Genomic DNA, 26,258 nt, shown 5'->3' with positions numbered 1-26,258 from the left:
TCGAAACGTCGGTTTACGACGAATTTACCAGGCCCGCGTTTACGACGAAGTTACCAGGCCCGCGTTTTTCCATTTACGACGAAATTACGTGGAATCGATTTAACCATTTACGACGAAGTTACCATGCCCGTGTTATTTTTACAACGATTTTACAACGCTTAACCCTAAACACCGAGAATGAAATCCCTAAACCCCAAAGTCACATATCATCTAACATCATATATCTTCTCTACTACTTTGTGCTCTTTCTCCAACTTAAACTCTAAAATCCTAAAACTCCAAATAATTTTTTAAAAACTAAAGAAATACATATTATATAAAACAACATTTGTTACACATACATTAGGATGGTAAAAAAACAATATTTCTTTAAACATACGTTACAATAGAGAAATACAACATTTGTTACATATATTACATCACTCTAAATCGTTTTCGTTCTCATCAATATTACATCACTCTAAATCGTTTTCGTTCTCATCACTATCATTACAATCATCATCGTCGCTTCTCTCGAACTCGTCTTCACGTGCTTCATCTGTCGCATCTTCGGGAATATCTTCATATTGAAAGTTTTGCGGGTCGATCAAAAGGATTTCATCAGTTGGTTGTTCTGGTACCTCAACTTCATTGATAGCGTCTTCTTCTTGCAAGGGCGGTTCTTCTCCAGCGACAATGCGTCCACGAGGTGTAATTTTGATAGCAGCTAACCAGTTTATCCCGGAAGTTCGAAGCCGAGGATAAGGAAGGAAGCTAACTTGCTCGGCTTGTGAAGCTAAAATGAAAGGCTCAAATTTGTTGTATCTTCTCCCAAAATTGACATCCACAACACCAAATTTGTTATACCGAATCCCTCGGTTCACAACAGGATCGAACCATTCACATTTGAAGAGGACGCATTTTAGCTTCAATAACCCCGGAAATTCCACTTCAATAATCTCCTGCAAGATCCCGTAAAAGTCCGTTTCACCTTTCACACATATTCCGTAGTTACTCGTTGCCCGATGTCTCCCATACTCGTATGTGTGAAAGGTAAATCCTCGTGTGAAATACATAGGTGATGTGGTGACCTTTGCAACTGGACCTTGAACCAATTCGTGAAACCATACGGGATAATAAGGATCGTCATAATCAACCTGCACAAAGCAGTTATTCTTAATTAATATTGAAGTATCAAAACACTTACTTAATTAATCAATGTATGAGATATAATACGTACCTGTGATTTTAACCACTTGACAAAGTGCTTATCTTTACGTGTGTCCACATCAGTTGCAGATATTCCTGGTATTGCTTCTTCAACTTGAGATACAAACATGCTGCAAATTAAACAAATAATCAAGTCATACATAATTAACTTCAATTCATATAATTAACATTCACAAAAATATATACCTTTCAAAGTAACGGGTCACTGCATCCTCGCAGTTGAGCAGAATATAAGTGTGGGCACTATATTTATCCTCTTCACATGACCACCATACTTCTTTCGTTTTACCACCAAACCGTGCAATTTCGCAGAAAATGTCAGGAACACCATCAATTGGATATGATGTCGGTACTCCACACATCATATCTTCTAGGAACTCTTTTCCTCGTACGAACATTTGGAGCAAAGTAGTATGATGTGAAGTTAGATGTTTCAGCTGTCAAAATCCCCGCAACTATTGAACCTTCCACCTTTGCAAGATTTCTTGTTTTCCCCTTCAAATGTTTCATCTGTCGCTCATACGGATACATCCATCCGTTGTGAACAGGTCCACGAAGCAATGCTTCATACGGTAGGTGGACAACTAGATGCTCCATGACGTCAAAAAATGAAGGAGGAAATATCTTCTCCAGGTTGCACAATATGATCGGAATGTTATGATGAAGTTGTTCGATGACTTCTTCCTTGAACGTACGTGTGCTAAGATCTCTGAAAAAAGCGCTGATGGCTGTATATTGCAAAAGTAATCAAATTAATAACATTTCATAACATATGTATATATATTATAAAATTATAATTACCTGCAAGTGCTTCATGGACATTTGCTGGAAGGAGCTCGGCAAAAGCAAATGGAAGTAGTCGTTGCATAAACACATGACAATCATGACTCTTCATTCCGGAGAACTTTTGACCTCGTTCAACACATCTTGACAGATTTGAAACATAACCATCAGGAAACTTAACTTCTGATGCAACCCAGTCAAACAAGGTTGTTTTGGCTTCTGATGACAACCGGAAGATGGGAACAGGAACGTTTCCATTGCTCTTGATATGTAACTCACTTCTTGAGCAAATATCAGGTAAGTCCATCCTTGACTTTTTGTTATCTTTTGTCTTCCCAGGGACGTTAAGTAATGTATTCATGATGTTCTCAAAAAAGTTCTTCTCAATATGCATGACATCCAGATTGTGGCGTAAGAGAAGATCCTTCCAATAGGGTAGCTCCCAAAATATACTCTTCTTATGCCAATTGTGAGACACACCATACCCATCAGGCATATTTCCAGGAACATGCCAATTTCCTCCAACTTTAACTGTTTCCTGAGCTCCGTAATAATCAATGTCTGCTTCGATCTGCTGGCCGGTGAGATATGGAGGAGGACCGTCTCTGACAATTTTTTTGTGCCGAAACAATGTCTTATTTCTTCTGTACGGATGGGCAAGTGGAAGAAAGCGACGATGACAATCAAACCAACAACTCTTCCTACCATTCTTCAGTTGAAAAGCATCCGTCGATCCAAGACAATATGGACAAGATAATCTTCCATGTGTTGTCCAGCCAGACAACATCCCATAAGCAGGGAAATCACTTATCGTCCACAGCAGAACTGCTCGCATCGTAAAATTATTTTTCAAGGAACAATCGTACGTCCTCACCCCTTCTGACCACAATTGCTTTAGCTCTTCTATCAACGGTTGAAGAAAAACATCAAGAGACCGTTTTGGATGCTTCGGCCCAGGGATTAATATGGTCAAAAATAGAAATTCTTGTTCCATGCACATATCCGGCGGTAAATTGTACGGCGTAAGAATGACTGGCCACAAAGAATATTGTCTACCAGACATTCCAAATGGACTAAATCCATCGGTGCATAACCCAAGATAGACATTCCGAATATTTGTAGCAAAATCTGCGTGTACCTTGTTGAAATGTTTCCACGCTCTTGCGTCTGATGGATGTGCAACCTCACCATCTCTCTGGACATGTTCCGCATGCCACCTCATCGACGCAGCAGTCCTCTCAGATTGATATAATCTTTTCAATCTGTCTGTAATTGGTAGGTACCACATCCTTTGGTACGGTACCCTATTCCTCCCACGGCCTTGCGGTTTGAATCGTGGTTTTTTGCAGAATCGACACTCTTCTAACTTGTCATCTTCTTTCCAGTAGATCATGCAGTTGTCGATGCAAACATCAATCATCTCCGAAGGCAACCCAAGACTATAAACCAATTTCTGAATCTCATAATAAGATTCAGCAGACACGTTGTCTTCTGGCAAATACTCTTTAAACAACTCCGCCCATGCATCCATGCAATTCTCAGGTAAATTATGATCCGTTTTAATATTCATCATCCTAGCTGCTAGAGACAATTTAGAGAGACCTTCTCTACAACCAGTGTAGATTGGTTGATTTGCAGCATCTAGCATTTCATAAAACCTTTTTGCATCCAAATTAGGTTCTTCTACATTTCCAGTTCCATCAGCTATTGTTGTAGTTGTTTCTAAAAATGCATCACTAATCATATCTTGAACCCTATCATGATCTACCATCTGCTCCTGATCTTGATGATAATTATATTCATTATGCAAATGATTCGGTTCTTCACTATGATGACCATCCTCAAAATTATTATTACTACTACTAGCTTCATTTCCCCCATAACCCTCTCCATGTTGATACCAAATGTAGTACTGTGGTGTAAATCCTCTGTTTACTAAATGCTTCCATACAGTTTCACTACGTGCAAATTTTGAATTCTTGCATTTTCGACAGGGGCAGAACATCTTACCGCTTTCCTGTGTGATCGGTGTACAGCCCGCCTGGTGCATGAATGTCTCTAGCCCGCTCAGAAATGCGTTCGTCACCCTCCCGTCGGAATCTTTGTGCAAATACATCCAACTCCGTAACTCGTAAATACTACCGCCACCGGCCATTTTTTTCTTAAATTTTTTTTTGAAATTTTTTTTTCTGATTTTTTTTTCCGTTTGTGTGTTGTGAGGAAGAGAGTTGTGAGAAATGACATATATATAGAGAAATTTTCGAGTTGGGTAGTTGAAATATAAAAACGATTTTACAAGAAATATTTTACATGGATTTTACATGGTTTTAACATAATATTTACAACGACTTTACGACAAAATTAGGTAAGTTAAAGCGCATTGAATACACGTTTTCACCTAAATATAACGGTAACATGTTTCGTTGTAATGTCGATGTAATGATTACGACGTATTTCTCATTCCACGTACATTCGTCGTAAACTTACATGGATTTTACGACGAAAACTGTTCGTCGTAAATTTACATGGCGTTTACGACGAAAGTTGGATTCCTCGTAACTTCATTGTAAACACCATGTAAATTTACGACGAAATATTTTCGTCGTAAATTTTCGTTGTTATGGACACGTTTTCTTGTAGTGATATAGATCATTTTAGTTTTGCATTAATTCGATTTTAAATAGAATTATAAATCTGTATAAATATTTTTTACAAATGGTTTATTAATGATTATTATCCTTTAAAGGTGATTTATAAATCTTTTAAAATAATTTATAAAATTAGATATTTTAATTCAAAAACTTCCAATTCATACTAACAAAGTAGGGAAGCTCGTAACAGTTAGATTATGGCATACGTTTATAATATTCTTATAGTTCTAAAAATATTGTTGTTATTTATTTTAAAAAACATTATTCTGTTTGTGGTTTAAAGCATCTTTTGAAAATAAAATTTATAAATACTTACTTTTCACTATTTATAGATATTTATACTTATTAAAATGTTTATAAATTTTTATATAAATTTATTAGAAGAAATTATGATACTTTTATTATGTTTTGTTAAATTTTATAACAGGTGTATAGGCTGTTATAAGATATCAACGGAAATGCATAAAAATATGAACGTTTATAAACCAAATAAAATGCAATTAATATAAATCAATTTTTATATGTGGCTTTTTGAAAAATATATTATTAATGTTTTTGAAAATGATATTTACAAAATTTCTGTTTTACTATTAACAACATATATATATATATATATTAAATATAAAATATTAGTTTACAAGTTAGTGTATGTAACCGATTTTAATTTGCAGCAAATACAATTTGGACCCCTAATTTTGATAGGCTTTAAGAGATTTTTAATCGCTCTTTGAAAAAGAAAAAAAAAGGATATTTAGTTCAACAATTGAATTGAATGTATATTTGTCAGTTATCGTTCCCCCATAGTAATAACTACACTTATAGTTGACTGTGATAAAAACTAAACCGTTAAAAACTTTACATTGATCTTTTAGTGGATGCGGAAGGATATCGATAAACCGACATATCTTATGGGTGGTACAAGAGCATTTCATCTAAGGATACTAGAGGGTTTTTAGCGTGTGGGTCCCGTGTAGGATTCACTTTTTTTTAAGAAACCGGTTACCAAAACTACCAAATAGTAGTCGGTCTTTAAGGGTTTCTTACACTGTTCGCGGGCTCCACTGACACGTGGTGGCCCGCGATTAGTTCGTTTTTAATTTTTTTTTTAACTCGAAAAAGTAAAAAAAAAAAAAAAAAAAAAAATTAAGAAACCCCAAATCTGCATTGTATACGTAGTTGGAAACACTACGCTGGACAATGAAAAACATATTGTATCATTCGACATGTCAACATTTTGGGATGGACTGCAAAAACTTAATAACAATGTTAATTGAACCTCAGGCATAGCCGGATTTCTCGACGGAATCGAAAGAAATACAAAAACTGAATAGAAAATTTTGAGGATAAAATGGAACTACAGATTACCTAGCTAAAACTAGTCGATCGTTTCATATAACTCTTTTTTTTTTGTTGGTTATCTATTTCGGTCTAGTTACTTAGATCACATCAGACTTGAGTAATAAAATGATTTTCTTGTCGTAAAAACTAAATCGTTAAATAATTAAAAAATTAAAGTTAATAATTTAATATTCATTCAAACGTAGTCATAGTTTTCAAGATAAATCTGAAATCCTAAAACAAATATTTAATTTTGAAACTATTTGTAGTTGCCAAATTTAGTTTCGTTGCAGAACAATTCGAACATAGACTTGAGAAGGCTTCTGGTCAGAACCGGTCCTTGGGCCAAGTCAAGGAAGCAGTGGCTTCAGGCTGTTTCATTATAAATACAATTTCGGACATACTTTTTTATAACTTTCCTTTAGTCTAGGGGTGAAATCTGAAAACAATAAACTCTCTTAGCTCAATCGGGGTTCGAATATAATTTGCTTCTGGTCCTAGATTTCCTAGGACCGGTTCTGCTTCTGGTTGGTTCCATTTTAAGAATAGCGCACTACAAAAACCACCACGAGATCAACGTTTCCTTCACGTTCCTGCACACGTACACCATCTTGCAAGGAGGGCCTGAGGGTTTCGTGCAACGCGTACACGGGCATGTGAGTCAACAGCCTCGGAATGTGGTGGAATCAGAGAAAATAAACTACTGAAATCATACCAAATTATAATTTAAATAATTATTTTTTTATAGAAATAAAAATATTATGTATTTTAGATAAATATTAAATTATTGTGCTACTTATTTTTATATCGAAACTATTTTAAAATTTTATATGTATTATTGATGTTATAAATATATTTCATTTAAAAAATATTTTTGATGGAATCAAGAAAATATGAAATTTTATTATGTAATATATTTATTTCAATTATTTTATTAGTTAAAATAATAAATAATAGATTAAATATAAATTCTAAAGTTATAAGGAACAAAATCAAAAGGATATAATTTTAATCTGAATTCTTGAATTAAGCTTGATTTCAGTAAACACAAAATATTGGAGTATCTATACATTTCGTTTCTAAGCAGAAGAGCCATTTTCAAAAAATGTTCGATGAGTTATGTATTAATCAATATTCAGTTTACTAGATAATCAATATAAATTATTGTGTTTATTTAAATTTAATAGGTTTATTTATTTTAGTTATATATAATATTGCACAAAAAATTTATATATAATAAAATTTTGTTAGACTAGTATATACTTTTAATTTTTTTTGTTTGTTTATAGTTAAACTAAATTTAATAGGGGTCAGTAATGTTTATGGGTGGGAGTCGATATAGAATATTTATCAAATTCCTGTTAAGAAAAATATGGTTGATGCATACAATCATTTGTGACATAGATGAAATTGTTGAGGAACATCGATTTGTTGAGACCTCTCACCCTTGCTATCTTGCTCATAAAACTAGAGCTTCAGACCACACATTATTTATAATTTTCGGGTAGGATAAAACTAAACAAGATTCTTCACAACACTACGGAAATATGAAGTAGAGTAGTAAAACAGCAAGAAGAAATTAAATATAATATTTTATTAATAAATAGAGCAGGAGTATAATGTAAATGGTCTGTAAATCATAGTTTTAGCTGCCTGTTTCTATATCGAAAGTGAATAGTTGCCGATCTCCGTTTTATATTCTTAAATATAGAAAAATTTCCTTTCATGTAAAAGATAATTTTCTTCCTAGATTAAATATTTCCAATAGTTTTATTTATCTTATGAATTCATATCTGAAATCGGAAGATAACTTGTGCTTTAGGCTTGTGCTTTTGGACTATATGGATCATACCTTCACAGCAAGTTCGTAGGTGACTTAGGGAGAAGGATATTTCTTCACAGAGGTTACCTAGATTGTCATGGCCTAGACCATTTGGGAATCCGATAAGAGATTCTTCATCACGAAGGCATATGACACTAAAAGAGACCTAGATCTCTTAGGTCGTTCCACGGAGCCTATACACAGGGTCGGCTCAACACTGTTACGGGTCCTAAAGCGAAAAATATTTTTTTTACCCTCTAAAATTTATATGTTGATAATGTTTAAAATGTTTTTAAAATTTAATCAGTAATATTTTGTAATGAAAATAAAACTATATACATTTTAAATAATTTGGACCTTTTTCAATTTTATTTATTATATTTATAATTTTTTATATATAAAAATATAGATTATAAAAAAATTGGACCCCTTAATTAGTATTATACCGGGGGGGGACACGGGCTGGGCCCGGAGCGGTCGCACCGCTTGTCCCCCAAATAAGCCGGCCCTGCCTATACGATCAGGTGATCTAAATAGATTCATGGTCCTGTGTTCATATTGCAATAGTATGCGAATTTGTTTTCTAGCACATAGCCTAATATGTGTGTGGTCTTATTGACACATGGTTTTGTAGGCACATGGCCTTGCAATTTATAAAGGACGCATGGTCTTACTAGATGGTGTACTTGTCGATCGTTATGCTTCATGAACATAGTGTCTGTCCTGCTTATGAACTAGCAAATTTGACCCTAATTTATTGGTTTGGTTGAGATCTGATCGAATATGGTTTGAACTCAAAACTTTATCACAAGCAAACTAAAAAGAAATAAAAAAAACATTAAAATATTAAGAAAATAGAGAAATGTTGTCTTAACATTACAAACAAGAACGATGAAAAGAGCTTTTTCTTTTAAATGATTAACAGAGTAACAAAGAAACTATGAAACCTCAAGTTAAAAGTGAAAAAGGAAATCAGACAAAATGCGGTTTACCTTCTAGTTTACCGGACTAAACCAGACCAGTTAGACCAATTTTCCAGTGCTTCCTCTACTTAGTGAAGAGAGAACATAAAAAAAAACTTTGGCTCTGAAGTAAAACATACATGTGGAACTTAGCCATTCATCTCCACCTGATAATTGCTGAACCCCAAGTTAAACCGGCTCCAAAACCGGAAGCAGCTATGGTATGTCCCGGTTTAACTTTTCCGCTTCTCACCGCCTCATCAAGAGCTAGAGGAATCGAAGCAGCGCTTGTGTTGCCGTAATTAGCCAAGTTTGATATGACTCGTTCCGGTGGAAACTGAAGCCTTGTAGCCACAGAGTCTATTATTCTCTGGTTTGCCTGCAACAATATTTATATAGACTTTCACCAGTTTAACTTTTTAACTCTCAGATTCTTATCAGTGAATGATAAGACGGTTACCTGGTGAAGGAGGAGCCAATCAATGGAAGAAGCAGGAAGACCAGCTTTTTGTAAAGCAGACTCAATAGATTGGGGAACGCTTTTGACAGCAAATCGGAATACTTCTTTTCCATTCATCTGAATGCAAGAATATGAAGCTTGTTTCGGTGGAAAGTCTCCCAACACAGATCCGTTGGAGCTCAAAGCACCATTGGTTTGGGAGTCTTTAATAGAAGCATTCAAATGTCTGCAGAAACAGAGAATCTAAACTGTTGGTTCCTAAGGGTAAAGCAGGAGAAGCTGACTCTTAAAGAAAGGTAATATTAACCAAATTACCTACGACCATCTCCATCGCTGTGTACATCGAAACTAAATAACCCATCATCCTCAATATCACAAGCCTGCATGATTACAAAAGTACACTTATCGACAAATTTTGAAGAAGTGTTGCTTTAGATCAATATTTGGTTTGTAATGTGGGAGCAATCTTCTTTCCTATGATAATATACTTAAGGTTACTTGCATGCATACATACATATGTTACAATGACAGCTCCAAAGCTTCATAAGGCAAAGTACCTGAACAACCACAGCAGCAGCGGCGTCCCCAAAGAGGATGCAAGATCCTCTATCGGTCCAATCAACAAACCGAGATAAAGAATCAGCTCCAATCACTAAAACATTCTTAAAACCACCTCCTGCAAATAAAAAAAGACTAATATAGTTATTAATTATTATAGACTACTCACTCTCATTAGATACTAAATCAACTTTCTGCATTCTTTCTAAGATTTTACACCTCTTATATGACAAGCAGCTGAGACAAGACCCAAAACAAATCCACTACAAGCAGCTGTGATATCATACGCCAAGGGGTTCTTAGTGCAACCAAGTGCCTTCTGAATCTGCCATCAATATAGAATCAATAGCTAATCAATCAACAGGAATCAAAATTCATATCTACAAAGATACAATTATATAGCAATTCAATCAATCCTTCAAAGCGACATTCAGATACCTGTGGAGCAGCACCGAAGAGATCATCAGGAGTGGAAGTACACATCAAGACTAAGTCAACATCTTGAGGAAGAACCTCTGCCATTTCAAGGGCTTTGGTAGCTGCTTCTACTGCTAAACCAACCAAGCTATCTTTGCCTGACACAACTCGACGGTTGCGAATACCAGTACGAGTAGCAATCCATTCATCATTAGTATCGACTATCTTGGCGAGATCATCATTAGAAATGAGAAGACTAGGGACTGCTGAGCCGGATCCGATCAGTTTGCAGCCACTTGGCACTATCCTTTTTTTAAGTAGACAGAACCAAAGGGAACGATGAATTAGAGAGAGACCATTTCAAGAAACGATTTTGAATCAAAAGACAGAGTTTTTATTCACCTACCTGGGTGGACGATACTGAGGAGGAGGAGAAGGAGAAGGATGGTTATGGAGGCTTGAGCAGCAGAGAATCCTTTTAGAGACGCAAAACGCAGATCCAGAAAGTCTAACGGGGAGGTGGGTGGTTCTGCCTCGCTTGGAAGAAGAAACTGAAGGAGGAGTGAAGAACCCTGATGATGCATTCGCCATTGTGTTGAACAAATCTTTGTTGGATTACAGAGAATCGACGATCTTCTGTCTCTTTATCTCAGTTGGGAGTTTAGAATTCGATGTTGTGTTTGTTTGTCTGTATAAAAAAAAAATCAAATCTTTGTAAGTTCCGAAGCGAAGAGGAGGAGGAGACGAGAGAGAGAGAGAGAGTGGCAGAAGCTACAAACTTGAGGAGATTCCTATGCTTATTACCGAAAACAACCAGCCTGATCATCAAGTAAGTAATTTTATAAGTTATTCACAAATTTGGCATTGAAGTTAATAATTTGTCAATTAAGTCCACTAAACATCAACATCAGATTCTCTCTCTTTTTCTGCGCCAGTTTAGCACCAGATTCATGTGGTAGATAGATACATCTTCGAGAAAGAGAATCTTTATTAGAAAAACTAGAAACACAGAATATGTAGTATATTTGTATAATAAAACAGTCTAGACAGTTACATTGTAATAATAAATAATATATAATTTACACTCATAAATATTATAATCTAGATTCTTTTGAATATAAAATTTTATAATTTATAAATAATAATATTTAATATAAAACATTACGTGTATTTATATTGCTATAATTTATAAACGTGTAAGTCGTTTAACTAATAATCTAATCGTCCGTTTAATCGTTTTAGGCGCTATGCGTTGGGACACCTCTTGTTTTCTTGAACATTGGATATAGTGAAAAATATAGTGCGGTTCAATATTACTAAATCAAATTTAAAATAAATTTAAGTAGGCCTGGACGTTCGGATACCCGTTGGCATTCGGGTCGGGTTATTCGGGTTTTCGGATTTTCGGGTTTATGCTTCTAGGTCCCATACTAAAATTTTATTAGTACGGGTCGGGTTCGGATAATAACACTTCGGGTTCGGTTCAAAATTATATTGCATCATAAAACCCATAAAGTAATCATATATCATACGGATTCGGGTTATATCGGTTCAGTTCGGATATAACCAAAGTAAAAAACAAAATTTTAAAAGTAAAACATAAAGAAAAACATCTAAATTAAATAAAAATTAATCTATCACATATAAAATTGATAAAATAACAATAAAATGTTAAATCAAGCATGAAAACAAACATCATTTGTAAAAAATATGTATTGCCTTATAGAGAGTAGAATTTTTATTTCAATGAGCAAATTATAAAATACTTATTTATAACTAATTGTGTACTTAAAACATTTATTAGAATTTTAATATTTATTATTATATATAATATTACCACAAATATTGAATTTAATAATTGGAATACTTATATATATTTTAAAATATTTATATTGACTATTAATTTCGGATTTTTGGGTTACCCGTTCGGGTTCGGTTAATAACACTTCGGGTTCGGATATTTTTTGTACCACCCTACAAGACCCGTTCGGGTATTTTTACGTTTCGGGTCGGATAACGGGTCGGGTTTTTTGGTTCGGGTTCGGTTCGGATTTCGGATTCCGAATTTTATGCCCAGGCCTAAATCTAAGCATGAATTTTTTGTTAGAATTTGTTAATATTCATTTCTTAATTATCTCTAATACAACTAATATTATCTTTAAACACAGAAGAGAATCGCACCGGATTCATGAAGAAACGCAAAAGAGAATCGAATGGGATTCATGAAGAAACTTAATTAATGGGTTTAGAAGGAACCAAACCGAATACAAAGCTTGAAACACATCAGTTACCTTTCTGTCTCCAAAATCTAGGACTCATAAGATATTATAAGTAGCAAGTAACACATTTTTGGGTTATTGGTATGATTCATAGATCTTGTTGAGAAGCTTTCTTTTACCTCTTTAGGCGCTTTTGGAATCGAGAGAGGATAAAAACCGGTTTAAAGTTAATGTCTGGTTTAATTTGTATATTCAAACCTGGTTTTGTTTGACTAAATTTACTCAGTGAACCCCTTAAGCCCGACAAACTTAACTTTTTGACTTGGGTGGACCATTTTAATTACAGAACACCCATGCTGGCCCACGAATCATACCACGCCACGTGGCATTATCGGCACTGGAGCGGCCGGGCATTTGAACTACAGTACCCTCCATGGTTGACTCAAGCATTATCCAAATGGCACCATCAATCAAATGTCGCCACGTGGCCGTAATCGGAGCTGGAGCCGCCGGTCTAGTAGCGGCGAGAGAGCTTCGACGGGAAGGCCACTCTGTGGTCGTATTCGAGAGGCAGAATCAAGTGGGGGGAACTTGGATCTACACCGATCATGTCGAACAAGATCCGTTGAGCGTTGACCCGACCCGACCCATAGTCCACTCAAGCGTCTACCACTCCCTCCGAACCAACCTTCCTCGAGAGTGCATGGGATTCATAGACTTCCCGTTCGTGATCCGACCCGGAAAATCAAGAGATCCGAGGAGGTTTCCAAGTCACGGTGAAGTTGTCGCGTACCTGCAAGATTTCGCTGAGGAGTTTGCGGTCGAGGAGATGATACGGTTCGAGACGACGGTTGAGCGGGTTTCTCCGGCGGAGGAAAGCGACGGCGAAGGAGGGATAACGAAATGGAGGATTGAGTTTACGGAGAAAGAGGAGAAAGTTCGTCGTCAGGAGCTTTACGACGCTGTTGTTGTTTGTAATGGACATTACATTGAGCCTCGTCTCGCTGACATTCCTGGTAGCTAAGACTTGTTGATTGATCCTTGTTTCATCCAAAAAATCAAAGATGGTATTGAAACTAAAGTGTGTTTGGTCTGGAAACTGTTTCAGGGATAAGTTCTTGGCCAGGGAAGGAGATGCATAGCCATAATTATCGTATTCCCGAACCGTTTAAAGAACAGGTAATTTATGTCAGACAATAATGTCAGATTCTGATGTAATACTAAGTTTCATGTGAAGCTTGTGTGTTGTACTTGATCATATAGGTTGTTGTGCTTATTGGAAGCTCTGCAAGTGCTGTTGATATAAGTAGGGACATTGCTGGAGTTGCCAAAGAGGTTCATGTGGCTTCTTGGTCAAATGCAGCCGATACTTTCATCAAACAGAATGGTCATACTAACCTGTGGGTGCATTCCATGGTGAGTTTTAAGAGAGTGTTTTACTTACCGTAGTTGATCAGGAGTACTGTTTTCTTGAAAGCCATGTAGATAGAACGTGTCCATGAGGATGGTTCAGTGGTTTTTCAGAACGGGAAAACGATCTTGGCCCATGTTATTATGCATTGCACTGGCTATAAGTATCATTTCCCGTTTCTTGAAACCAATGGAAGTGTTACAGTAAATGATAACTGTGTGGGACCATTGTACAAGCACATTTTCTCTCCAGCATTCGCACCGTCACTCTCCTTCGTCGGTATAACATGGAAGGTACAAAGCTCACTTCCCTTTTCTTTTTTATATGTTTGTTATATAACAAATTGGATTTTTTTTTTCTCCAGGTTTTACCGTTCCATTTGTTTGAGCTACAAAGCAAGTGGATTGCGGGTGTTTTATCGGGTCGGATCACTCTTCCTTCGAAAGAAGATATGATGGTGGAAATCAAAACCGAATATGCCACACTTGAAGCACAAGGGATTCCTAAGCGATATACTCACTGTTTAGGCATTTCACAAGTAAAAAAACCCTGTAACTTCTGTTTCTCCTGCCTGTGAGAGACCAAAGCCTATACAATAATGTACTATTTTTTTTGTGTGTTTCTTGCACCTTTTTCGCAGTTTGAGTACTTTGATGGGTTGGCTTCGCAATGTGGGTGCTCAGGAACAGAGAAATGGAGGAAAGAGATGTGTTTGACGAGTTTCATGCGGGTGATGAAGCATCCGGAGACGTATAGAGATGAATGGGAAGATCATCATTTGGTTTCTCAAGCCTATCAAGATTTCTCTTTGTATAGTAGTCTTTAACAAAATATGAGACTTTATCTTAGTCAAATAAGGTTTGTTACAATGGTCTTGCCAGCAAAACGTAAGTCAATTTTTTATGTATTTAGTGGGACCGTGGTTCATTGGACTGGGGGCAATATGTATAGCAGAATATGCAGATGAAAAGAAATGTTAAGCTTACCAAGACTTCTCTTCGGTGAACACATTTGAGAAGTTCTTTAAGGTAGAAAATACAGTTAGCGTAATATAGACATTCCAGTCAACCACAAACCATATTATAAATGTTGATGCAAATCAGAAAAATAACTCATGGAAAGCAACACACATAGAGAGAAACTTGAGAGAGAGAGAGAGAGAGTTGAAAGCAACCACAAACCTTTTAGAAGAAACCCAAATAGCATTTCAACTTCGAACTCGATACCTGAGAGAGAACTTGTGGCTGTAATCAATCTAACATATACAAACAAAAAGAGATGCATTAAGGATGGAAGTAGTTCAAAAGTCAAAGCTAAACAAAACAAAAAAAAAAATCAAATAAAGAAAAAGAGGAGTAATATTAGACCTGTAGTGTTGAAAGTAAGAAGCGGGTTTTGGTAGCTTCGTCCTCCCATTCCACACCATCAATCCATTCCTTCTCAGTGTATCTTAATGTGAATGTATTTTCACCGTGCATGCCACTTCTTGAATCGAGTGGAAGCTTTCTCAGATTTGGACATCGGAATACATCGATTCTCTTTAGGCATGGAAAGGGCAGAGGACTCCAGTGGATATTCTTCAGCTTCGGCAGACTATCCAACACAAGACGATTCAGGTTTGGAAAAGGAACTATCCCTGACTTTTCACCTTCACAAGCTTTCTCTTTGTTTATTACATCTTCAAGGTTGTTTGCATATCTAACAACAAGACGTTTAAGAGATGGAGCGAACATCAGCAACGTCAATTCCCTCAAGCAGTTACAAGCCAATATATACACTTTGGATAGACTGGAGAAGCATGGAGTAGTCGGGTTGTGCAGAGGAGAAACCGTCTTGCTTTTCGTGCATATCCTTCCCATTTTTATCTCAGATATAGTGCAGCTTTCAATGCAGAAAACACGAAGCTTCTCCATAGTTACCGGAAGTGCTATTTCGTATGGTTCTTGATTGGTATTCCAGATGTCTAGCGATCTTGTACAACTAGTCAGTTTTTGAGAGCTCAGAAATTGCTCCACGCGCGGACGAACACTGACTGATGCCGTTAGAACCTCTAAATGTTCCAAGGCCTCCAACTCCTCCACTGTATCGAGATCCCATGAAAACCCGGAACGATATAAGTTCAACACTTTCAAATTATATAGACTTGATATCCCAGAGATACTCAAAAGTTGTCGTGTTTCCGATATATCCAAGTGAATAAGCTTTTCAAACTCTTGTAGATCCTTAGGCAAATCACTTATAGGAGTATAGGACAAGTTGAGATATTTCAATGAACCTACCTTCGATATTCCATCCGGTGCTTCAGAGAGCTTTCCATTATCTGAAAGATCCAATACAAGTAGGCTTGGCATCAACTTGAAGAACCCACTCGGGAACTTTGCTAACTTCCCTTGTTGCAGGAGCAAAGTTGTGAGTTGTGGACATTCAGGACTGCCAAAGAAACTCTGAGCTTTATTACCCATCAATAACATCCTTCTCACAGCGCTCCAGTTCTTAATCTTTGGCATTCCATAGAACAATGGATGCACAACGAAAGCATCTTTTTGTTGGTAAGATGCGACCCACAAGGCCATTTCATGAACGACATCATGCATATATACAACATCCATTGCGTGCCAATCAACATCCTCCATCAACAATGATGCACGAACAAGACTACCGATGATCTCATAACCCATGTTCTCCGCTCTTTCTATACCTTTACTTCCATCGATTATCCCTTCGGATATCCAGTAGCCTATCAATTTTTCTTTAGGTATCTTATAATCTTCTGGAAATAAAGCGCAGTATAGAAAACACGACTTGACATGGTTAGCCTTGAGATTATCGTAGCTATACTTTAAAAGCGGAAGGATCTTATCTTCCATGCCAGAAAACTCTGTAGCGTATGAAGTCAAAACATCTATCGCATGAAGCCATTCCTGCTTCGTCCTTTTGCATGACATTGTCTCGCCTACGACATCAAGCGCCAATGGTAAGCCACGACATTTTCTAGCAACTACTCGTGCAAGTTTTGGGATCTCCGGATCGCTTCCTAGTGTTGTTTGTCCAACCTTCTTTTGGAAGAAACCAAATGCGTCATTTTCCTCCAAGCATTTGATTTCCATTGGGTTTTCAACCCCCATGCGCGCACAAACTTCCTGGGAACGAGTGGTGAATGCTACTTTGCATCGATTTTGAGTAGTTGGAATCGGGATTCCAATCTCAGCTAAATCCACCTTCTCCCATAGATCATCCAGAAACAAGACAAATCTTCTTTTCCTTAAGAAATTGTATAAAACATCAGCCTTCTGTCTCTTCTCTTTTTGTTTCCACTCCTCTCCACCAAGACGAACTTTCTGAGCGATTTCATCTATAATCTTGTCTATCTCTAACTCTTTAGACACAACAACCCAAATCACAAACTCAAAGCCATACCTTTCATCACTAAACTTGTTGTTGAGCTGTTTGAGAAGAGTTGTTTTTCCTACTCCACCCATACCATGGAGACCCATAATACCAACTTCATCTTTCATAAGATGATTCCATGCATTTTCAAATGTTCTTTCTCGACCAATAATCATTGGTTGCATAGGTTTTTCCTCCACCATAGGTACTTGAGGTTGCTCGGCAATCACTTCGAAATGGCCACTACGTTTGAGAGTCTCAACCTCCCTCAAAATCAAGACAACACTTTTTCCATAACGATAGCTTTGTCTTAATGTCTTAGAGCAAATCCCACAAACACACAAGCTTTGAAGCTCAGCATTCCTAGCACTGAGAACATCGTTGACTCTGTTTTCGATAGCCTCAACTCTATCAAGCCATACCTGAATTTCGGCTAGCCTCTGCAGACCTCTGTTCTCCTCTCTTGTGATCCTTCTTAAGAAGTCATCTCGTCTTGCCTTGAGCTCTTCTATTGTTGTCTGCAGAGACGCAAGATTCTCGGGGAGATTACGAATATAACCCTCGTTGACGTCTACCGTATTAAAGATGTTGCTCATGCATTGATCACATGGAATGGAGACAGAGAAACAGTTTCCCATCTTACGCAGATGGAGAGAGAGAGAGAGAAAAAGGAAGAGCGTATTTGAATTTTTCTGATGCAGAGAATAAGAGCAATAACTTGTTTTGAAAGGAAAAAAGTGTCATAGTTCACTTTTTGAACTTTTTAAAATAAAAAGAAATAAAAACATTCTGTAAAGAAAAAGCAGAGATAGTTTATTAATCCCATTGCCTAATCTTGTTACTTTTCCGAAATTACTTCGCATAATTGAAATTAAAAACACTATCTTGTGGAAATTTTTGCTTCACTGTACGCTGATGCCTTTCACTCCTTGGTTTTGGTATTACTACTATTTTGTTATTTCAAATTTGAATTTGTAGTCTACAAGTGATTTGAACTTACAAAAAATAAATAATTATATCAGATTTTCATATACTATCTATAATAAAATAAATGAAAATAAACCCATTAGTGTTTGCTTAAGTTCTAAATAGACATATTAACATAAATTAGAGCAATATTTAATCAAAAGTAAAACAACAAATTTTATTTGGTAAAAAAAAGGAATTGGTAAAATGAGATACATTCAACTTTCAATTGTCCCAATATGATTTATTGGCCATATTGAACATTTCTTGCCATTTCTAAATGTTAAAATAGTTTTATAAAAAAAATTCTTAAATAGAAAAACTATTAGAAAGAAAATAAGAATATGCGTATATTTTCTTGAAGAATATTGAAACCATATTTCATTTTATTTCCTACGTTGACTTATGATAATCATTTGGGGTATCTAACTAGTTTAGAAAACAGATTCAATGTGTTTTACTATGATCTACATAGGCCTGGGCAGAAAACTCGGATCCGAACAACCGAACCGAACCCGATCCAAAAAAGTAGTACCGAACCCGAAGTAAAATTGATTAAATATCCGAACGGTTTCAAAATTTTGGTATCTAAAGAACCGAACCCGACCCGAACCGAAGTATCTCGGGTACCCGAATGTAACCGAAATAGATTTATATACCTAAATATATTACTTATTTTTAGATTTAATATATAAGATACTTTTAAGTTGTCTAAAATACTTGAAAATATACATAAATAGTCAAAACTAAATGTCTAAAATAGCTAAAATAAATTCAAAACACCAAAATACTTGAAATATCTATTGATTTTCTATCCAAATATTCAAACCAAACCAATTTATATGTTAATTTTAGGCATTTTGATATATATTATACTAAATTTATATGTAATATATTATTTTGCTTTATAGATTTTGAGAAATTTTAAGTATATAATGAATATTAAAATTTTAAAAATAATTTAAATGGATTATCCGAACCCGAACCGAACCCGAACCGAAATTTAGAAATACCCGAATGGGGTTGAAATCTTTAAACCCGAAAATCCGAAACCCGAATAGATCCGAACCAAATCCGAATGGGTACCCGAACGCCCACCCCCTAGATCTACATATGATAGAATACGTAGATTAATAGTTTCTTATATATTCTAGTCGTTCTATAATTCGTTTGTCTATATCTTGACTAGAACTCGTTGGTATACGGTATACCTTCGTCGTGAATACTTGTTATAATTTTAACTCTATGATCTATTTATTTAGCTTGTGTTATAATCTATTATAACTATGACCTAATGATATGCGTACATAAATATAAGAATAGAATTATTACATATTATTCAGTGTTCTATATATATATTATTCAGACTAGGTTAAGATCCGTGTCTTGCGGGATGAACATTATATACATAAATTATTTTATGTATAATATATTTTTTACATATTATGAAACAATAAATATAGATTGAATAATTAAAAGTCGGTAACTATTACATATATAACTAAATTGATGTGAACATATATGTGAATTTTATTAATCCAAACAATATTTTTTTTCTATTTGATATATCATATAATTAAATTTAAATGATATCAACATATATATAGTATATTTTTAATATTAATATCTATTAAATGATGCTTTCTACTCATATGATTTTTTTTTTATCATTTGTATCTTTTATAACAAAAAGTTAAATTACTGATAACAAAATTTTATTTGTGTGACTAATAGTTTTAGTAATTTATAATTTCTTTAAAAAATAAGTTGTCAATACTAGTTCAAAATTTTTATCAAAAAAATTGTTGAAAGTACATTTCAAAATTAAACTATTTATGTGTGTTTTATATGGTATATAGTTTAATTTAAAACAATATATAGACACATGTATATATATATATATATATATATCTTTTTATCTTAATACTTACTAAATGAGACTTTGTTATATGATTTTGTAATCATTTGTATCTTGTTATAACAAAAAAATTATATCACGTATCACACAATTTGAATGTGAGACTTTTAACAGTTTTAATAATTTATAGTAGTTTTAAAAAATTTAAAATATAACATATAGATAAAAATCTAAATTTTTTATTATATGGTTAATGTGGGTTTTTAATTTATTTTAATAGTTTAAAATTAAACAAATATGATAGAAGATACACTAATTTTTTTATCAAATCTTTATTATTCAAAATCATTAATTTTCATATATACTTTAACCACATTAGACAATTATGTAATTTTTATTTAAGGAAATAATCAAAACATTAATAATGAATTTATGGTTAGTTTAATAAGAAACTTATTATATATTTGGATGAACCAACTTATTTCTCTAAAGATTCTAAAAATCATTTTAATGATAACATGTGGCTATAAAAAAAAGTTGTAATGCTTCTCAGTTAATATATAAGGGATTACGCATTCTGCCTCTTCAGTTATTTTGTTTTTAGATCACTAAAATATGAAATCTTCCAAAACTGCCAAATATATTTCTTAAATCTGAGTGGTCATTGTAGTCCAGTGGTAGTGGACGGGCCTTAGATGCAAACGCATTCCGGGTTCTATCCTCCTGCTGCGGAAACTAAGTCACATTGTTCTGCTCACCATGGCTGCGGATACGTCCGTATGAAAACCCGGGAGAGGGCTAGCTTGTCGTGGGCTGGACCTCCCACCCGGAAGTTAGGTCTGTGTCTTTAATAGAATCGGGTTTAACCCCTTTTTTTCTTCAAATTTTTTTTCTTAAATCTATTATAAATCTACCAAAAATATCTCATCATTTCTTCTCTCTCACAAGACCCTTCTGCTCATCTCTAGAGATTTCAAGCTCACTGCATCGGTTTTGTCCTTACAACCGCGGCTCTCCTCTGTAGTCGATGATGGTTTAGTGGCATAATCACAACTTTAGGAAATGTGGTCTTTTGAATTTGAACACAAACTCCATCATACATGCATACATTTGATTCTTAGTTTGAATTAGTGTTCATGGTCCCATAGATCTGCCATGCTACGTAAATGACCTTGACGAATATATATCCTCACCGTTCATCACCCGTTTCTGCGTCAAAAACCTAGAAAAGCTAAGATTACTTGTTTTGTCAATCAAGAATTAATTTGGAAACACACAAGTGATCTCTTTCTCTATTTATATCAATAACAGAAAAGGACAAACTACAAAAACTCAGAAGCAAAGCAGCCAGATGAGTGCTCTGTACTCTAATTCTGATCGATGAAAAGGTTAGTCTACTAAAGCTTGGACGTCAAGAAGAGGCCCCTCCTCTCAATACCAGCCATCCATCACCCTCTTCATCCCTTGACTGGCCTTGTACAAACTCAAGTAGAATGTGTTCCATTTCGCAAATTATCTCTAAAAATAGGCATGTCGAATATAGCAAGATGTAGAATAATAAGAATTTTGAGTGCTATCTGAAGCTGTATCCAGCTATTTCTCACAATTTTTGTCCATATTCATCTACGACGAACAAGTTCCAGAGCTGCAAATCTTCTTCTCTGGTCAGGTAGGGATTCACCGGGCTTCTTGCATAAGCCATGAGCGTTAAACTTTTGTAGATTACTGTATAATAATATTTTTGATGCTGTGATTCTTAGCTTGTAGGTTTGAGTTGATTTTTGAACTTCATATTAATTCACTTTTCATTTCTTGATATTGAAACTCCTTACGGGAAAGTTTTTGCTCGTTTCTCTTTTCTTTATAAAAAATCGAGTCTTTTGTGTGGGACTTAGGAATGGTTTTGTCGGTAGATACATTTAAGGATCCATGAACTGCTGCAAAATAATACGTACATGCGTTTCTTGGACGTTTCTGTAACTTTCATTTATAAAGATTATGTATCTTGTGTCTTTGTGTCCACGTATTTATGTTTAGCCATACACAAATTTAATCATATGTATTGTGATTGGTTAGAGAATTAATTTTATGTTTAGCCGACCACGTCATTTTTGACATCCAACAATACATACACCATAAACCATGGATTTTACCTACTATTAGCCATGGTTTATAAGTGTTTTAAGATACATTTATTATTATATAGAGTCTATTTAGAGTATTTACATGTCCAGGTACTATTTGCAAGGAAATGATGTATTTGGAGCTATTTAGAGATCTTTTGAGCTTCGCTAGAAGCAAGAGATGGTCGACGGTCGCAACTCAATATCGACCGATAGTCACCACCAAATATCGATCGATGTCAAGTCCCTCGTATCGATCGTTCATGAAGCCATCCGAGAGTTAATGACAAACACTACAAGAAAACACATGCTTAACTACGAAAATTAACGAGGAAAAACAATCCTCGTAAATTTGCGTCGAGTTTACGACGAATTTACGTGAAAAACTAAAGTCATCGTTATTTCCTCGTAACGTAACGACAAAACTGTTTCGTCGTAAAGTGGATGTAATTTTACGAGTATTTTACGAGGAAAAACTATTTCCTCGTAAATACGACGTAAACTTTGCGTGGTATTTACGAGGTAATAGTTTACGTGTATTTAGCGAGGAAATTTTTGAATCCACCAACTTTATAGGTGTTACACGTTTTTTTTGCCCACCTAATTAATTTTCGTCGTAAATTCATGGCAAAATTACAACTACCAGATTCGAATTTTCCTATAAATATGGATGTTTGAACATCATTTTAAACACACCAACAACAAAAAACGTGAAAGAAAAAAAATGGCTGGCTCCGGGACTATTTACGAGTTGCGAAAGTGGATGTATATGCATAGAGATGCTAACGGGAGAGTGACGAAAGAATACCTTGCGGGTCTGGAGACATTTATGCATCAAGCAGATTCAACACCGCTCGCCCAAGAAAGTGGTAAGATGTTCTGTCCTTGTCGGAAATGCAACAATTCGAAACGGGCAAATCGTGAAAATGTTTGGAAGCATTTAATAAATAGAGGTTTCACGGCAAATTACTATATCTGGTTTCAACATGGAGAAGGTTTTAATTATGATCAGAATGAAGCAAGTAGTAGTAATAGCAATTTTCAGGAAAAAGAACCGGTTGATCATCATTTGCATAATGAACATAGTTACCATCAGGAGGAGATGGTAGATTATGATAGGGTTCATGATATGGTAGCTGATGCATTCGTAGCTCATGATGAAGATGAAGAACCTAATATAGATGCAAAAAAGTTTTACGAAATGTTAAACGCGGCGAATCAACCACTTTACAGTGGTTGTAGAGAAGGTCTCTCTAAATTGTCGTTAGCTGCTAGAATGATGAATATTAAAACTGATCACAATCTACCTGAAAGTTGCATGAACGAATGGGCGGACTTGTTTAAAGAGTACTTGCCGGAAGACAATGTGTCTGCTGATTCTTATTATGAGACTCAGAAACTGGTTTATAGTCTTGGGTTGCCTTCGGAGATGATATATGTTTGCATCGACAACTGCATGATCTATTGGGGAGATGATGAGAAGCTAGAAGAATGTCGATTCTGCAAGAAGCCACGATTCAAGCCGCAAGGACGGGGACGTAATAAGGTACCGTACCAAAGGATGTGGTAAATAACGACGAAGGACTCATTAATTCCACGTAGGACTAAATCGTCGTAAATACCACGTAGGATGAATTCGTCGTAAAAACCACGTAGGATGAAATCGTCGTAAATATAACGTAATACAACGAGGAAATAACGACGAAACCTAAAAATAAATATGGGGTTTGGAATATATGAAGTAGAAAATAAGGAATATGGGGTTTGGGGTTTCGGGTTTCGGATTTCGGGTTTCGGGTTTGGGGTTTCGGGTTTTGGGGTTCCGGGTTTTGGATTTCAGGTTTCGGGTTTTGGGTTTTTGGTTTCGGGTTTGGGGTTTCGGGTTTAGGTGTTCGGGGTTTGGGGTTTCGGGTTTTGGATTTCGGGTTTCGGGTTTCGGGTTTCGAGTTTTGGGTTTCGGGTTTCGGGTTTCGGGTTTCGGGTTCTAGGGATTTAACCATAACACTCGTTAAAAATAACGACGAAACTTAAAATTAAATATGGGGTTTGGAATATATGAAGTAGAAAATTAAAGATGGGGGTTTGGGTTTCGGGTTTCGGGTTTGGGGGTTGGGGTTTGGGGTTTCGGGTATGGGGTTTCGGGTTTCGGGTTTGGGTTTCGGGTTTCGGGTTTCGGGTTTCGGATTCTAAGGATTTAAACATAACACTTGTTAATTCCACGTAAGCACAAATCGTCGTAAAGTCCTCGTAGGATGAAATCGTCGTAACTACCACGTAAAATGATTTAAACAAAACACTCGTTAATTCCACGTAAGCAGAAATCGTCGTAAAGACCACGTAAACGGATTTATACATAAACCCGTTAATTCCACGTAAGTACAAATCGTCGTAAATATCTCGTAGTGTACAAACTTGAAAAAAAAGGAAAAGGAGAGAAATACCAGATTAACATGTGGCAAGACTTCCAGCAATTATAATACGTAAGTCTCGCCCACATGAATTCTAATATCTTCTCCTTTTCCTATTTTTTTCAAATATTTATAATTTGAATAGGATTTTTTTGAGGATTGTGATTTGAGATAAGGTGTGATTTGGGAGTTTGTGTGTGGTTTGAGAGTGAGAGTTGTGGGTATATTTATAGGAAAGCAAGCCTCGTTAATTCCTCGTAAGGTAAATCGTCGTTAATACCTCGTATAAAAAAACACGGGCCTTTGTGATTCCTCGCAATTTCCTCGTAAAAAAAAAGACGGGCCTTTGTAACTGCTTGCTATTTCGTCGTAAACTTACGAGGAATTTGCGACGATATGTAATCTTATATATACACCTGAGCGCTCACTCTTTCTTTCCTCTCTACTTCCTCTCTACTTCCTTTCCATTTCGTAGCAATGGTTAGCCTCTCTGATTCCTCTCTAATTTGGTTAGTTTATGATAGATTAGGTGGTTAGTATAGGGAATTTAGATAGGTTTGCGGATTTTATGTTGTTTAGTGTTGATTATGTGGATAATGTTGGGAAATATATTGTTGATGTTAATTTTAAAAATTTCATTTTTTTCCAGGTTCGAAAAGGAAGACTTACTGCCCATTACAGAGAGATCTTCGGTGAGCCGGGTAGTCGTTTAGACCCGGCCTCTTCTTCCGCTCCCAGTTCTTCGGGCCAGGAGACTGTCCCCGAGACTCAGTACACTCAGAGAGTCTCTGGGTCTACTTCTTCTACTGCACCATCGGCTCCTCATGTGCCTCCTCCGATGCCTCCTCCTGTGCCTCCTCCGATGGCACCTCCGATTGCCGCCGATATTCATCCTGATTTGATGGTGCCTCCGAGTGCTCCTTACTCGCAGTACACTGTAGAGGACATTCTCAGTCTGCCAGGCAGAGAAGGTTTACCAGTCATCGACCCAGACCGACCGGACGGAACTTTGTGGTATGTTGCATTAATTTTTTTTTAATTCGTTTAAATTTCTTTTATAACATTAAAAAATAATTTATATTTTAAATTTGTATTTTCCAGGTGGGGGGTTGACGGATGTCTTGCATCAGACGTAACCGACACGATCAAGGGTTACTTCTCCATGCCACATCCAAACTGGAGTAAGACGCCTCACTACGTCAGAAAGACGTGGTTCAAAATTTACGCTGTAAGTTTCTATTAATTAATTATATATACTTTAATTTTTTCATGATTTATATATATACTTTCTAAAAAACTAATTGTTAATTTATTTTTCCAACAGCAAAAATATACTTGGGCCTTGGGGATCACTGAGAGGGTGAGGAAGAAGTTTAACGCGAAGGCGAAAGTTCGCTTGTTGGACACGGTCTCCAACTGGAAGGGTGACTGGATCGTGAAGGGGTATGAGCGTGGCAAACCCGCTGAGCTCACCACGGATGTGTGGGATGGCCTCATCCGTTATTGGCGCCTTCCTGATTCCATTAGAATCGCCCAGGCTTGCTCTAACTCCCGTAACACGGTCGATGAGCACGGGAACGGGCCGATGCTTCACACTACGGGCCAAAAACCCCACGCCGGTGTCCGTTTGGAAATGGTAATTAAATATTTTATTAAATAATTTTTTTAATATATATATATTAATTT

The 26,258-nt window shown here is 35.9% G+C and overlaps 3 protein-coding genes across 5 annotated transcripts; 1 reads left to right on the top strand and 2 right to left on the bottom strand.

Moving 5' to 3' along the window:
- Positions 1 to 8,631: 8,631 nt before the first annotated feature.
- Positions 8,632 to 11,001, bottom strand: LOC106445421 (3-oxoacyl-[acyl-carrier-protein] synthase III, chloroplastic). Of its 2 annotated transcripts, XM_013886976.3 has the most exons (8): positions 10,980 to 11,001; positions 10,607 to 10,888; positions 10,222 to 10,507; positions 10,003 to 10,108; positions 9,783 to 9,901; positions 9,541 to 9,605; positions 9,226 to 9,451; positions 8,632 to 9,144 (listed from the first exon to the last, which is right to left on the bottom strand). In XM_013886976.3, the coding sequence occupies exons 2-8, from the start codon at positions 10,789 to 10,791 to the stop codon at positions 8,923 to 8,925; spliced, it is 1,209 nt and encodes a 402-aa protein (XP_013742430.2). In that variant the 5' UTR covers positions 10,792 to 10,888; positions 10,980 to 11,001; the 3' UTR covers positions 8,632 to 8,922. The 2 variants fall into 2 exon arrangements, with proteins under 2 accessions (XP_013742430.2, XP_013742429.2); XM_013886975.3 differs by having other exon boundaries at positions 10,607 to 10,997.
- A 1,360-nt stretch (positions 11,002 to 12,361) lies between these two features.
- LOC106445420 (flavin-containing monooxygenase FMO GS-OX-like 4) lies at positions 12,362 to 14,819 on the top strand. 2 transcript variants are annotated; one of them, XM_013886974.3, is made up of 6 exons: positions 12,738 to 13,435; positions 13,528 to 13,598; positions 13,683 to 13,835; positions 13,905 to 14,123; positions 14,195 to 14,368; positions 14,471 to 14,819. In XM_013886974.3, the coding sequence occupies exons 1-6, from the start codon at positions 12,853 to 12,855 to the stop codon at positions 14,654 to 14,656; spliced, it is 1,386 nt and encodes a 461-aa protein (XP_013742428.1). In that variant the 5' UTR covers positions 12,738 to 12,852; the 3' UTR covers positions 14,657 to 14,819. The 2 variants fall into 2 exon arrangements, 1 of the variants encoding a protein (XP_013742428.1); XR_007329301.1 differs by lacking the exon at positions 14,471 to 14,819 and having other exon boundaries at positions 12,362 to 13,435; positions 14,035 to 14,123; positions 14,195 to 14,348.
- LOC106445418 (putative disease resistance protein At1g63350) lies at positions 14,788 to 18,496 on the bottom strand. The gene is made up of 2 exons (XM_013886973.3): positions 15,198 to 18,496; positions 14,788 to 15,085 (listed from the first exon to the last, which is right to left on the bottom strand). Exons 1-2 carry the CDS (start codon positions 17,853 to 17,855, stop codon positions 15,038 to 15,040), a joined length of 2,706 nt encoding a protein of 901 aa, XP_013742427.3. The 5' UTR covers positions 17,856 to 18,496; the 3' UTR covers positions 14,788 to 15,037.
- Positions 18,497 to 26,258: the final 7,762 nt, after the last annotated feature.

This window comes from Brassica napus, chromosome C9 (assembly GCF_020379485.1).
Source record: "Brassica napus cultivar Da-Ae chromosome C9, Da-Ae, whole genome shotgun sequence".
Classification (NCBI taxonomy): domain Eukaryota; kingdom Viridiplantae; phylum Streptophyta; class Magnoliopsida; order Brassicales; family Brassicaceae; genus Brassica; species Brassica napus.
The sequence above is the reverse complement of the archived record's forward strand: the minus strand, read 5'-3'. Positions and strand labels throughout refer to the sequence as shown.

What these genes read in the sequence shown, in the direction of transcription:
- LOC106445421 (XM_013886976.3), bottom strand. Translation starts at nt 10,791, where the DNA reads ATGGCGAATGCATCATCAGGGTTCTTCACTCCTCCTTCAGTTTCTTCT. An exon ending in TCTTCGGTGCTGCTCCACAG is followed by an intron (nt 10,109 to 10,221) that starts GTATCTGAATGT and finishes TATTGATGGCAG; the next exon opens with ATTCAGAAGGCACTTGGTTG. An exon ending in ATTGGCTCCTCCTTCACCAG is followed by an intron (nt 9,145 to 9,225) that starts GTAACCGTCTTA and finishes ATATTGTTGCAG; the next exon opens with GCAAACCAGAGAATAATAGA.
- LOC106445420 (XM_013886974.3), top strand. Translation starts at nt 12,853, where the DNA reads ATGGTTGACTCAAGCATTATCCAAATGGCACCATCAATCAAATGTCGC. An exon ending in CCGAACCGTTTAAAGAACAG is followed by an intron (nt 13,599 to 13,682) that starts GTAATTTATGTC and finishes TTGATCATATAG; the next exon opens with GTTGTTGTGCTTATTGGAAG. An exon ending in ACTGTTTAGGCATTTCACAA is followed by an intron (nt 14,369 to 14,470) that starts GTAAAAAAACCC and finishes CCTTTTTCGCAG; the next exon opens with TTTGAGTACTTTGATGGGTT.
- LOC106445418 (XM_013886973.3), bottom strand. Translation starts at nt 17,855, where the DNA reads ATGGGAAACTGTTTCTCTGTCTCCATTCCATGTGATCAATGCATGAGC. An exon ending in TCTTACTTTCAACACTACAG is followed by an intron (nt 15,086 to 15,197) that starts GTCTAATATTAC and finishes TGTATATGTTAG; the next exon opens with ATTGATTACAGCCACAAGTT.